The 13,785-nt window shown below is 35.6% G+C and overlaps 1 protein-coding gene across 1 annotated transcript in view; it reads left to right on the forward strand.

Moving 5' to 3' along the window:
- Positions 1 to 13,785, forward strand: part of Best2 (bestrophin family protein) — a 47,696-nt gene that overhangs the window by 10,144 nt on the left and 23,767 nt on the right. Inside the window, exon 2 of the mRNA XM_077404567.1 lies at positions 12,278 to 12,388. Within this exon, the coding sequence (XP_077260693.1) occupies positions 12,278 to 12,388 (111 nt within the window). The remainder of the gene's footprint in view (positions 1 to 12,277; positions 12,389 to 13,785) is intronic.

Raw genomic sequence — 13,785 nt, forward strand, 5'->3', positions numbered from 1 at the left:
TATACTTTACGATTACACTCATAACTTCAAGATCACTCCATCTATTTGTGGAGAATTGTTCATCGGGTCGAAGTCCGATATTCAGTATATATTACGCTAAAATAACATGCAAATTAAAATAACAAGAATTTGAGATATTAAAGAAAGAAAAACCTACGTATTTGTTTAACGTCGTGTAAACATTTAGCTAAGGCCATTTTTAACAACTTCAAAATGAAAAATTTAAATAATTATTTTCCTGTAATAATGATTCAAATAAAATACTTAATAATAATACTCGTATATCAATTTTAACAATTATATTAATTTACAGACATCTGCGAATGTGTACATGCCTGCTGTTTAATTTAGATAAATTTCCGATAATCGTAATCGTCTCATATTCACGTGGACTTACCGATTAAATATTTTCATTTTCAGCGTTAACCTCGTCAATTTTTCACAGCTAATTGATATAAAATCATTACGCAGCATTGACTCATTGGTAATCCAAACAGTCGGACAGTTCGTCGCTTCCCGCAGCTGCGGGTGAGGCGCGGCCTTGCTACACGCTCGAGTGTAATTTTCAGCGCTGAGATGGATGCCAGTCTATCACGCAGCGTAATTAATTCGTTAGCGGCCGCGATTCAATGTTAATCATCCGCCAGCCTTATGTAAACGCGGAGGAAGCTGACTCTCGCTCGTAGCACTCGGCCGATTCATGTACTTCCGTACCGCGCGCGCAGGTCGCGTCGAGACTTTCGTGCCATTAATCGGCGCACCTTCCATTGCAACTACGAAAAATGCGCTCGTTTTTTTTCCTCTCTTGGAATTCTGTTAGCCGCTGCTGGTTTCCGCGCACGCAGTACACCTTACAAGCTTATACGCGAGAGATTACATGTAGGACAAAAAAATCTAAGCGTATTAAATAACGGACTACTACATTTTACTTAAGCATTCTTATTGTAAGTTTGAAAGTGGCATGGAATATAAATGGCCTTAAATGCATTAGTCTCATAAGCTCGACGATGTAGCAGCAATTAAATGCAACAAGTGTAGAAATCTCTATATCCGTGAATATATGTTACATGATATAATATCTGGAAAGTAAGTAATATATTATATGTATGATGACATGTAACATATGTAATACATGCTAAAGTCGCGCGTGCATAGCATACCTATTTGCGCCTAACCGGTAAGAAGAAAATGTATCATTTGCTGCAGGCAATGTTACTCATAATTTGCAACTCTCGTGAATCAATGAATTTGTAACACAGTCAGATTGTATAATCCTCTGTGCCCCAGGAACATAACAATTATCGAATGACTGGATTGATGCTATCCCTTCGTAACAGCAAGATGGGAAGTCATCGTGTTCTTGGAAGTACGGAAGCGATAAAATCGTCGAAATCAACGGCTATTTTTCTAACATCCGTCTATTGTACTAATTACCATCTTCTTGGTAAAATTAGAAAAATACATTATTTTCGGTTGATTATTCCATTAAGATTACGTCAGTCTTATTGTGAACCTCACGGAGAGAATTTTCTCTTAGAATTTATCCTGAAATCATGGTAGTTGTGGGACAACGTATATCCACCAAGAATTTTATGCGAGCTATTCTGATTAATATCTACTATAATAAAAAGTATTAATATCTATTGCATTAAAATATAAAATATGTTTGATTAATTTTACTAAAATATATCTAGAAAATTTCAATAATTTTTCAAAATTTACCAATCTGCTTAGTAATTTTTATTACGTTGTTTGTAAAATGTCTTTTATATATTTCAAAAATTCCTTGGTTGCCAAGTTGTCCCAAGTTTGTAGTGAATTTAAGGGTAAAATATAACAAAAAATTCTCTCCGTATTAATAATTTTAAGTAATACTTTATTATTAACTCTACAGGACATAAAGTGACCACTCTTCCTTGTAACTTTTCATTGAAAAGATTTAAGGCATGGTCACTTCATAATTCAATCATGAATAATTTTATTCATTCGTTGACAGTTGACATTTTATTCAATAAACTTAAAATTTAATAATATATTGCAAAATTTCGTTAAGTAAAAAAAATGCATATTGATTAACGGTTTTGATTTTCTGCTCAGAAATTAGAGTTATTTAAGAATTTCATAGAAATTTTTTTCCAAGCAAAATTGTATTTATATCCTGAAGAGAACTCGAACATAAAAGTTTGGCGGCAATGCCCGTAAAAAAATGCGGATCCAACCCACGTAAACGAATTTCGTATTTTCACATCGAATTTAACTCCTCGAACACCTGTCTCGATTTCGCCCTTGCATCAACACTTATCGCGATTCGTGGGTTCTCGTTATGTGCCTCCAGCATGTAGCTCGATACGCGTGGGTGAATGATCGGTGATTCTCTTCCTGGTTCTCCTGGCCATTACAGAAAAGAATCCAAGTGCCTCTTTATAGTATCAGTGTATAATTTGCATATTGTGAAATTTAGGAAAGTTAGAAAATAGAATGCATTACAGCAATTTGAACAAGGTATCTCATATACTTACTACTCGATAATTATAAAATGTGATGTGAACACAATTACAATAAGTAGAAATGAAATCTTTAAATCAACCGGTTGACGGCAGATAGCTCAGGCAGAATATCGGCAATTATTTGCTCATCACGAATCAATATTGACGTAATCGTGTAACGTTAGTTAGCGAATCTTTTCGGAGCACGGTAATGTATTATGAAAACGATACGATAAACTCGCCTCTCTCTTTGTAGAGAAAAGAACCTTTCTTGTGCTCGCACGTGACTCTTATTCTCTTCGATCGCTGTGGAATTCAACTCGATTATCGCGCGAGGCGGCATACTATAAATAAAGGTATTGATCCCGGCGCGCGGTAAAAGGATCGGTGCCTTTGCCATTATACATAAGTTCAGTTAAAGAAATCTCTATCGTGCTGCGGACTCGTATGAAGTTCTGCGTTGCGTATTGTCTTAGTCGCGATACGAGAGACAGACGAAAAAGAGAATACACCGCCGAGGCTCAAGTTATCGCATTCCTTCTCTCGGCGCAAGCCATACACGGGCAGTCCTATTCATCCTGAGAGGGTAGTCTTATTTTCCTCCGTTTCTTTTTCGTTGAAGCTTCTTGCGAAGGACACGTTTGCGGGAAGGTATCACTTAAATCGCTGCTTTCACTTGACATGAAACCGAAAGGAAAAAGACGAGAAAAAAATCAACATAGGATGTTGATACGGTTATTATCATTAACGCGAGTACAGCTAACACAATTCATCCGGAAACGACGTTTCAATGTCAGATTATAAGAAAATATGTAAGAAATTGCAGAAATATATTATAAACAGCGCAAAACATCGTCATGGGAATTTCAATCTTTGTTTCTAGTTGGACTTTACCGCAGAATTTCTGCTAAACCAACTCATATATTTTGTAAGAAATAATCATCAAAGAGATCTTTTTTAGAGCTTATTGCAGAAGCTATGGTAATAAAAATGAACTTAACAGTTCTAACAATTGCGTTATTCTCATACAGAAACAACATTTTTATACCGTTACCGCGTAGTGTAACAAATTTGGTTGAAATTTTTATATAGCTGCAGTTTGAAATTGTCATATTGCGCCAATACAGTAAAGCGACGAAACTTTATATATTTTTTAATTATACTATTTGTAAATCTTTATCTAAAAAGCAACAACAATGTCTTTTTAATCAAATTGATTCATTATGAATATAATAACACTGGAATAAGTTTGTCATCGGCAAGAATTATTTTTTTATTTTATCTACAGTACTTGCATATTCAAGTCGTGGAAGCTGTATCGAATGCATCTGGGCACAATGACAGTGACCATAACTACTGAGGAAGCACACCCACCTTGGCAATAACTCGACCAGTCGTGGAATCGTTACGTCGATTTCCAAATACGGTCCGATCGGCTAAATTGACCGATAATAAATAAGCCGAGTTCGATGAACAGAGGCATCGGTGCAGGAACTGAAGGCACGCTGAAGATAGCCTGACTAGAAGCCTAGAACGGAGCTGACGTGATAAGACACGTCACATATCAGTTATTCTGTTTACGGATGACGATCCGTTAACGTCTTCCTCATTCAGTTGATTGCTTGTGAACGCGGACATGCAGAACTCATGATTATGTCAAAAATAATTGAATGATTTAAAGATATGATGAATGTTTTGATAGTTCTAAAGGTAGTACATGATACCAGAAAATGGAAGTGAATTAACATAAAATATATTTAATGGCTATAAAAATGTGTAAGAAATCATATTTATAATTTTTTAGACAAGTATGAAAGAAAGTTCTCTAATTTCAATCCTCTTTAAAAAAAATGTGTTCTATTTCTAGTATATATTATTTGTAACCATAAAAGAATAGATAAGAATGTAAAACACTAATATATCGGATCGTAAAATTAGACGTGTAATTTTATCGAATATAATTATTATCATTATGATTTATATTTCTTACTAGCATGCCCCGCCGCGGCGCCGGGCTTCGCCCCGGTAACGAAAAACTATACACTTTATAGTTTCTTCCGGAAAATTCTACCCCTATTTCATATACTTGTGATAAAAATTCGGTCCAGCCGTTCTTGAGTTATAAGTGGTGTAACCGACCCGACTTTGTTTTATATATTAAGATATATAAACGATTTAGTGATAATATCATAAATTATAATTTATGTATACTATTACCTACACACACACATTAATACTTTATTTTTTCTATTTATCTATAATTAGATATATGTATGAAAGAAATCTTCCGATTTTGTGATTAGTAAAAAATAAAAATGATTAATACGATCACTCTTTCTAAGTTAATGAGCGTATCTATCGCGTTGCCAACAAGGATACTTGATGTGCAAACGTCTTAATTATCGTTGGCCGTCGTTAGCTAAGCTCGATGCCGACGATATCATGTTAATCAAGGAAAATCGTCATTTAAAGATATCTAATGCAATTAGTGAATGCTTCCAGATAATAAAGATAGTTTATTGTCAGTGTTATGTATTTTGAGTACAAAATAAATATGCGAGCTCTTTAAATTTATATTAAATAATAAAAAATAACATATATCAAGAAATAAGAAATAAAATATATCAAGAAGTGTTAAAAAAATAGAAATATAACATTAAATAAAAAATTATATTTAACAATTTACGACTATTGGGGTACGCTATATTATTTTTTTCATTTCGCAATGCGTGACTTCGCCGCCCATATCGAGATTTTCGAAAGTGTCTTTTTTGCAATCGCTTTCACCTGATCCGTCTCATTGTTCTCATATATCAGCCCACCCAAAACCTTGTAATCGACTCGACTCATCTCATCTTTCAAAGCATGCACGTAGCGCACACGATTTATCTTAATTGGAACACAAAGGAAGTACGTCATCTGAATAATATGCATTTATACATTTACATTCAAATATTTAATATAAGGTGTTAATATATTATTTTGCAACAAATGAGGAGAAGAATAAGAAAGTTAAACTATGCTACGTTATGTGTCCTATGTTAAAGTTATAGTACTGTCTTGTATTGTATACATATATGTCGCTTCCGCACTTGTCTTAAATAATTCGTACCTTTTAACGTTTCTCTAGCTCTCTCTCTCTCTTTCTCTCTCTCTCTCTCTCTCTCTCTCTCTCTCTCTTTCTTTCTCTATGTGTGTGTCTGTGTACGGTTGTCACAAGCGTGACTATAGATTCAAACCGCGCGGAGAAATGGAGAAGGACGGGCATAGTAGGAATTAAAGAAACAAAATTGCAACATAGCGCGGCTGTCTGGCCGACAAGAACGATAAAAGGCCTTGGCGAGCCTTGACCGGTGGACCGTTACTTTACGCCATCCACAGTGACTTAGGTTCCCTATTTTCCTTTTACCAGTACAGCTCGCTATAAGGCCACCTCATCCATTCCGACTTTTCAATAAATTCGTCATCTATTTTTTCCTTGCAGATAATGCGATTATTCATAGAAAATTGTAATTTTTTTGCAGCGGAATAAATGCTAACCGCAACGATCGTGTTACATGCCACAAAGGAAAGAGAAGAGCCTTTGAAGTTTTCCTTAATGATTGATAAAGTAGCAGTACATATACTATTTCCGCAGACTGGAGTACAACACACTCCAATGTGAATTACGATTATGAGCCACCTTGCGTAATAGTTTTCATTCATACAAATCTACGAGTAGTAACTTTATTGCTATCTTGTGACCACAATTGCAGACTAATATCAGCGTAATCAAGGAGCTTGATACTGTCTCTAGTAGTTATAGTCATTCCAGCTTTCTTCATACTGTTTCTATCAGCGTGATTTAAATTTTATGTTACATCATATCTACAATTTTTCAACGAATACTTAGGCATTGACTACAAATATTAAATTTTCTTACGATGAATAAATGCTGATAAAGAGTGATTGAGTAATACGTTATTTCATATTATCCTCTTACGATCGCAATGTTTTGTTCGTGTATAAACATTGTATTGTACTAGGAAATACCAATGGGAACGTAAGCAAAACGTCGAGGTAACGTATGCGTACGATAATTTTTCATTCATATTCATTCATTTACAATTAGTATGATATTCTTTGAAGAATTCTCTATATCATAAGGTGTCCGCCAAGCGAGTTGCATCCAGGCGAAGCAGCAGAGCCTCAATTCCTACATAATAGAACGTAGATTATCGTTGCCTAGCTTGCAAGACATCGCGGCAGTGACTCACGTTTCAGTAATATTTAGCATTCCGTTTGTGATACCGAAGCGAGTACGGCGAACCAGTCACTTCCTATATAATTCTTTGGTCGATTTGTCGCGAACCTGTAACACGTTCGAGACGTCAGATAAAATTTATCTCTGCATTTTTGGACGATTCTTCTATATGTTTTATGAACATTTTTATTTGCATCTCGCACAACTGAAGTTTACAGAACTATACATTCATTGGACGCATCTCTCTGAAAGGCGTTTGAAAAGCATTTGAGACACGTTTGAAAGATTAAAATGTTTTACAGACATCTTTACGATGCGGCTTTACGCGTTGTGTTGTCTACGATGTTATCGCAAAATGTTCCTTTCAGCATCAGTACGTCTTTAAGCGTCACTCGGAGAGCATTCTCGACATAACTATGCAATTGCATTGATCTATGCAACACAGACACGCTCCTGTAACAGTTAGAAATTGGTCACCGCGTCCAACAATAAGTGGCCACATAAATTTACGTGCTCGATTTCGCGCTGAAACCATGAAACGCATGGAGAAAGGACTAAAAAGAAAACACTGCTTCTGCACCGGGTTAAATTGCCGCGTTATGTTATAACGATCTTGCATAAACGCTCGACATCTGGCTGGCTATACACGCGGCCATCGCACAACGTTCGCCCATTCACTCGCGGAGACCGCGAGAGCCCGTCATTGACGTTCACTCGCGCGTTTATCCGTCAACCTTTATGGGCCCGCGTCAACGTCTTCCTCGATCCCGCATCGGGAAGAGACGTCGTCTGATCGATCGTAAAAAAATGGCCGCGTCTCGGCGAGAATTGCGCTAATTTACTACCCTTAAAACACGATGCTTTACGAGCGGCAGACCGCGTTTGCGCTAGAACGCTCTGGTATGCGCTTCTTTTACAACACTCTTTTACATAGCGCGGCAAAATGAAGGCAGCGCGCGAAATAAAAATGAGGTTTATCGAGCGCGTTTCGAAGAAACATCCAAGTTATGGACGGCGAATCCTATATTGCCTCTCGAATTTGCACTGTAAATTTCTTATATACTGATTAATTGTTGAAAGAACGGGTCTACAGAGTTAGTCTTTTTATCGTTCAACTCTGGCAAAACACACACATTTTTTTTTAATTAATCACAATATTCTTCGCGATCATATGTCGGATAAACAGGATCGTATAAGATAGTCGCTAAATATTTTTTTTATTTGAGATTATCTGAGAACTAGTTTTAATGAAAAAGGGAAGAAAGCGATAGCTTGTCACATGTCACAAAGATGATACGCTAAGCTCTTATCTGAATAAGAATGAAATATCTTGTATGCAAATCTTTATAATGGCTCATCAAATTCAGCATTTTAGATACCGCGTCTCAATCCTCTAAAAGGGGGTTTTGAACGCATCAGTCCGGTTTCGGATTTCGAACGCATCCGCATCTAAACGTGTCACTTCTTTAAAATATTAAGCCAATTCTTTTATTACTTTTCAATATTTTGAGATATTAAATTGTTATTAATATGCATTATACGTAACGTATGATTAAGTGATTATATTTCTGGTTTCAGTTTATTATACAACGCCAACCGCAACGTATCGACCACAGAATCTAATTACGCTTATCTTTAATTAATATAAGATCATAAATTAATTAAAATATTCCGATAATCTGTAAATAATTGATACCAATGTTTTGCATCCAACGCCTAATGCAATCTAATATAATTATATATTTTTATGATTATATATATATATAAATATTATATATATATTTATATATGTAGGTCCGGAAATATGTTCCGGGACTTTTATTTTTGATATCGGTATATTCCGGGACATTTGGCAGTTTCCAGGACTGTCCTGGAAAAAATTGATGTCCTACGGCAATTTTCGGGACAGTTTTTTGAATCTGATTACATATATAGCGTTATATTCCAGGACTGTACATTTCAAAAAACGTAAACAGTCCCGGAACATACCTCTGGACCTACATATATATATTTATGGTTAAAATTATATATTGACAATTGATTATTCAATGATTTCGCATGCAACTGGAAATTTCGACAATTTTTATGACTAATTTTAAAGCTGTATTATTAGTGTCCTTCGCCTTTGGGAAGAAATTATGAACCAAACGAAGGTCGTCATGTGGATTGATTAACAATACAATGGCTTCTCCCAATTGTATCCACGCCGATGTAATGACTCTTACCCATGTGCGTATGTACATGTGCGTATACGCACGCATGAAACACGTGAAGGGATTCGCGGGCGTGTCGGCGTATACGTACGAAAAACGTGGGACATTGCCTCCTACCATGACCCACTGACACACAAATAGGAAATAACCAAATGCCCTTCCGTCGTTATCCATATATATCCGTAACGTCTCATCACATATTTACCCGTGAGACTAAAAAAGCGATCGACACAATTCTTATATCTTCCTTGCTAGCAGGCGGAACCACGCAAGTCTCTGCGACATTATAATAATTGATAAATATCACCGAAAAAATGCGATGTCAAGGTCCGACTTAGTTACAAATGTTTGAATCGATCTTGTTTATGATGGTGTTTCGGAACATGTTTTAAGAATGTCGAAATGCGATAAAATTTTTGAAAAATATATGAGATATTGTCATACTTTCACTGAGGACCAAAAATTTCTTTCACAGCTACGTTTGAAAAACAAAGCTTCCTCTATGAAGAAGCAAAAATAAACTGTAATATGTTTTTTAGAAGCACTTTATCATTGTGCGAAAATAACTTTGCGGTTTCGTGACTCATGTGAAAGAATCGATATATTCCTCGAAGCAAAATTATTTTGACATTTATTTCATATCTCCACGTCAAAGATAATTTTAATTTATTTTGTATGCAAATTGGATTTTTGGAAAAAATGCATTAACTCTTAATAATATATTAATTTCTAATGTAAAAGAGTTTACAAACGTTTATGAAAAAAAAAACTTATAATTTTTTAGTTTTTTTAATCATTTGGAGTATACTCCAACTAGCTATAGCTGGATTTGATTTGATAACGCACTTATTTTTCTGAAAGGTGTTTCTTCATTAATCGTGTAATTACAAACCTTTAGACCGATTATTACTAGTACAATGATTTAATATTAATAAAACAAGGTATATTATAGTAAACGTTCATAAAAGATGATTAATAAGAACAAAATAGCATTTATAATTATATACTTACAAGTTAATAGATAATTTAAATGCATTTTATATAAGTTTATTCTGCGAAAGCTCTTAAAAACGCTTATTGTTAGCATTTAATAAGAAATGCAATCACGTTTTATTTCCGCGTAATAGTCCGGTTAAGTTGTCCAATGAATATCAACGGTAACGAGTGTTTGCTATACGCTAGGCAAATAGCTTAATCGGTGACTAAAGGCACGTAATTGTGTCCCACACATGTATGTGTATATCAATTTTATGATTATTTTTACAAAATTGCAATTTGCAATGGCACGATCACGAATGTTGATTAGTGGTGTATTGCGCGTCAAAAAAATATAGCTAACAACGGTTAGCTGCAGTTTCCCGTAATTACGGGTTGGCTGATGAGCAGAAGAGCCACTATCGAAAGGAAATAATCCTGTTTACGCAACTCTAGCGATTGGAATACAATATAATCACATCGGAGGAATTCTTTTGATCTAAGCGGTTAACGCGATTTATTATTTCACCTTATACGCGTCACCTCAATTATTCTCTTGAGATTTTCGCTCTTTTGATCCTTGTCATATCAGCCGCGAGTGAATTTATCGTGCACAATAATCATTCGGTACCGTTACGGTCTTGTGAGTACAGCTACTCTGAATGCGGCGGATATCCGGTACAACTTTTCATATCTTTCTCCCTCTGGAGAGGCGTGTGATGTTTGTTGATTAGTGCTTTTTTTGTTTTCAATATTTCAAGTAAATATTCTGTTTTGTGACAGTTTGACATGTGCATCATTTGTTAAGCGCGCAATGAAAAATCGGACATATTGTTTCGAATGAATGTCATACTTAAAATGACACATGTGTATTAACATTTTACATGGAAAAATGTCCGCGAGGTATTTCATAATATTAAAATTAACATACCGTATGACATGAAATCTTATCGTAAATCAGGATGTCAAATTCCAATGAATAAATGAATCATTCGTCTTCCATGCGAATGGAAACAAATGACATAGTTCATAGCTCCATTATCAAACAATGGTTGACATATCCACTTTACAACATCTATAATAAAGTGCTTTTCACTCTGACCCCATTTACACTGCATGTATCCGTTGGATACATAGGAATTCGTTTTGCATTGAAAGTCATTGTTTCTGAAGCGGCTAACAATAATTCATTCTTGAATGCCATTTAAAAATATTTCTAGTTGTTTTGTTGATTTTTAAGTGAGTTTATATTTGGGAAGGGAGAATGCAAAAGATAAAAATTATAGAATAAAGTCGCCTCTGATATTTCCTATTACGTCACCATCACCAACTGATATCTGATTTTACCATAAAATATTCATGGTGCATTTTTACGTTCGAGGAACATCACGCGCAAGCAGCGTATCTTCGAAACTCATAAAATCGATTTAGCCGTGACACACTTTTCGCTAATTCCCTATAGCCGGTTCCGAAGCGCACATGCCGTTTACGATTTTGTAGAATGATTTAGCTGTTACCGATTGTACTGATCGTATTGGTAACGAAGCGGTAACTCGTTGAAAGGGAAATTGTGAGATAATTCGTTTATAAGGTTCTTCCTCCTTCCTCTTTCAGACAAAACCTGTTTCGCGTGCGTTACGCGAGACGACGTATCATCGATTTATTAATATCCATGATACTTTGAAATTAATTCATAAATGGTGACAATAATACTTCTCAAGCGAGCGATCATGCGTGTAGGGACGTTCGAAGCATCAACGATTACAGAATCGAGGAAGCGTTGATATTTCTCAAACATTTAAAAAGGATGCTTGAGAGAAAAGAGCACAGATGATGGTCGATACCTTGAAGTTCATTCACTCGACGAGGAAGTTCGGACGATAGTAGAAAATGAAAGATATGGATTTCGCCCATTTTTATGGTTCGAGAATAGCGAATCCTTACATCTGCTACGATTTATGAAGCAAAGGGTATCACGGATATCTAGCGCTTATAATTCAGTCTAACTTAGAGCACGAGGCATTCAGGTGAATACATAAGTCTCGGTCAGCGCAATGATTGTTTTATGTCTTTTTTTTTTTTTAAACGTTTGCGCAATGTGGATAATTTATCATAACGCAAGAAGGAGGTATGTGAAGAAATAGGACTATTTCTTTTTAAAACGTAATGTGCTATTATACCACATCATACAATTTTGCGCAAGTTGTCACTTATTCGAATATCATAAGATTAGCTTTTGAAGAAATCGAAGGGTTTATGCTCAAAGTAATGGGTTTCTCACAGTGAGATAAGAATAATTTGTTTATTTATTATTTCGTTTATGCAATTTATTTAAGTAAATTGTTGGATTCTTCTTGCAGATGGCGTGGCTCCGTTTACAAGCTAATCTGGCGAGAACTACTGGCATACCTATTCTTCTACTACCTCATCAATTTTACATATCGATACGTGCTGAATGAGCACCAACGACAGTGAGTACACGAATATTCCCGGAACTAAGTAATAACTCTCGTAAATTCCATTCTTTACGAGGGAGCGGAAGGCTGAAGAAATTTCGAACGGAAAAAGAAATGTTTCGGAATAAAATCCTCGTACATTGATATTAGGGTGACAGCGCACATTTTTTTTTTTTTAATTAAATTCTTTCTCGCATTCGCGGTGACGATTATTCCCGACCATAATTTCAATTCTATACAATTGCCTCGGAGGAAACTCAGGAAGCGTAATACTCGATTTAGCAGAACTCAAGGCAATGCGGGGTAGGAAACGTGTTCAATGTACGTATAAATAATTTGAGCAGACAATGTTTGTCTGCTCTTGATCGTGGGCCAGGAGAACAGCGATTTTATCCCGTACTTTCCGTTGATTATTAACTCGTTTGTCGCGTTCTTATCAGGAATAACGCCGAATTCAACGATCGTCCGGCTGGTGCGTGAGCGTACGCTGCCATAACTGTATTTTATGGACGTAGATAAACCCGTGCAATATCAACCTTGGCCCGCCAACAAATCCGAAGGTTCCAAACACTTTGATCACGGTCACGCGTATCATCGACTAACATCGAGGAATTTACAATACCTTCTTTTTTTATTGGTATTCATTGTTGTATTTTTGCCACGCAGGACACTCGGTAACCTTTCCTTCGTTTACCTTCATGATGTTCGATCGGTTGCAAGCGGGAGAACCAAGCGATAAAGATCTTTAACATATATTAGTGAACAGCAATTTGTAAATATAAAAATTATACTAAATTCTAATGATATTAGAAAAGTGCAATTGTTTCGCGAGTAAAAACTTAACCATCGCATACTAATTTTGTAAACTATTTCATCGCATTTTTTGTGAAATTAATCGAGATATTCTATCTTCAGCAAAATGTATTTTTGTGTCTTCGCTGTAAATTCATTAAACAATCGCTGCGGGTAACTCGTATCCAAGGACAGTCAATGCCCAATGGACTCCTACAGTGAATGCAAACGACTGTCTAACTAAAAGTATAATTACGGCGCATATTCAAGTAGAAATGCAATAAGCTTACACTTAAAAAAATCGTAACACTTATTGCATACAAATAATATTATTATTATGTGATGTATTTGTATTACGAAATTACAATCTACTATGTACTTAGTGTGTATATCTAAATATAGACATAATATTTTTTCCGTGATTTACTTAAATCGTTTAAACATCATATGCAGTTATTTCTTACAATGTGCGATTTTTAAAAGAATTCTTTTGATGCGTCCTCCTGTACGCAAGAAACTACATCATGAAACGTGTTGGACAAGCGTGTGTGTCCGGCGTTAAAAGGAGACATAAAAACGTAACCTGTTATTTATGCGGGGCTGAAAAAGGGGGATAAAAA

Source organism: Temnothorax americanus, unplaced genomic scaffold (genome assembly GCF_048541705.1).
Source record: "Temnothorax americanus isolate GAGA-0224 unplaced genomic scaffold, ASM4854170v1 Scaffold19, whole genome shotgun sequence".
In the NCBI taxonomy this organism is placed as follows: domain Eukaryota; kingdom Metazoa; phylum Arthropoda; class Insecta; order Hymenoptera; family Formicidae; genus Temnothorax; species Temnothorax americanus.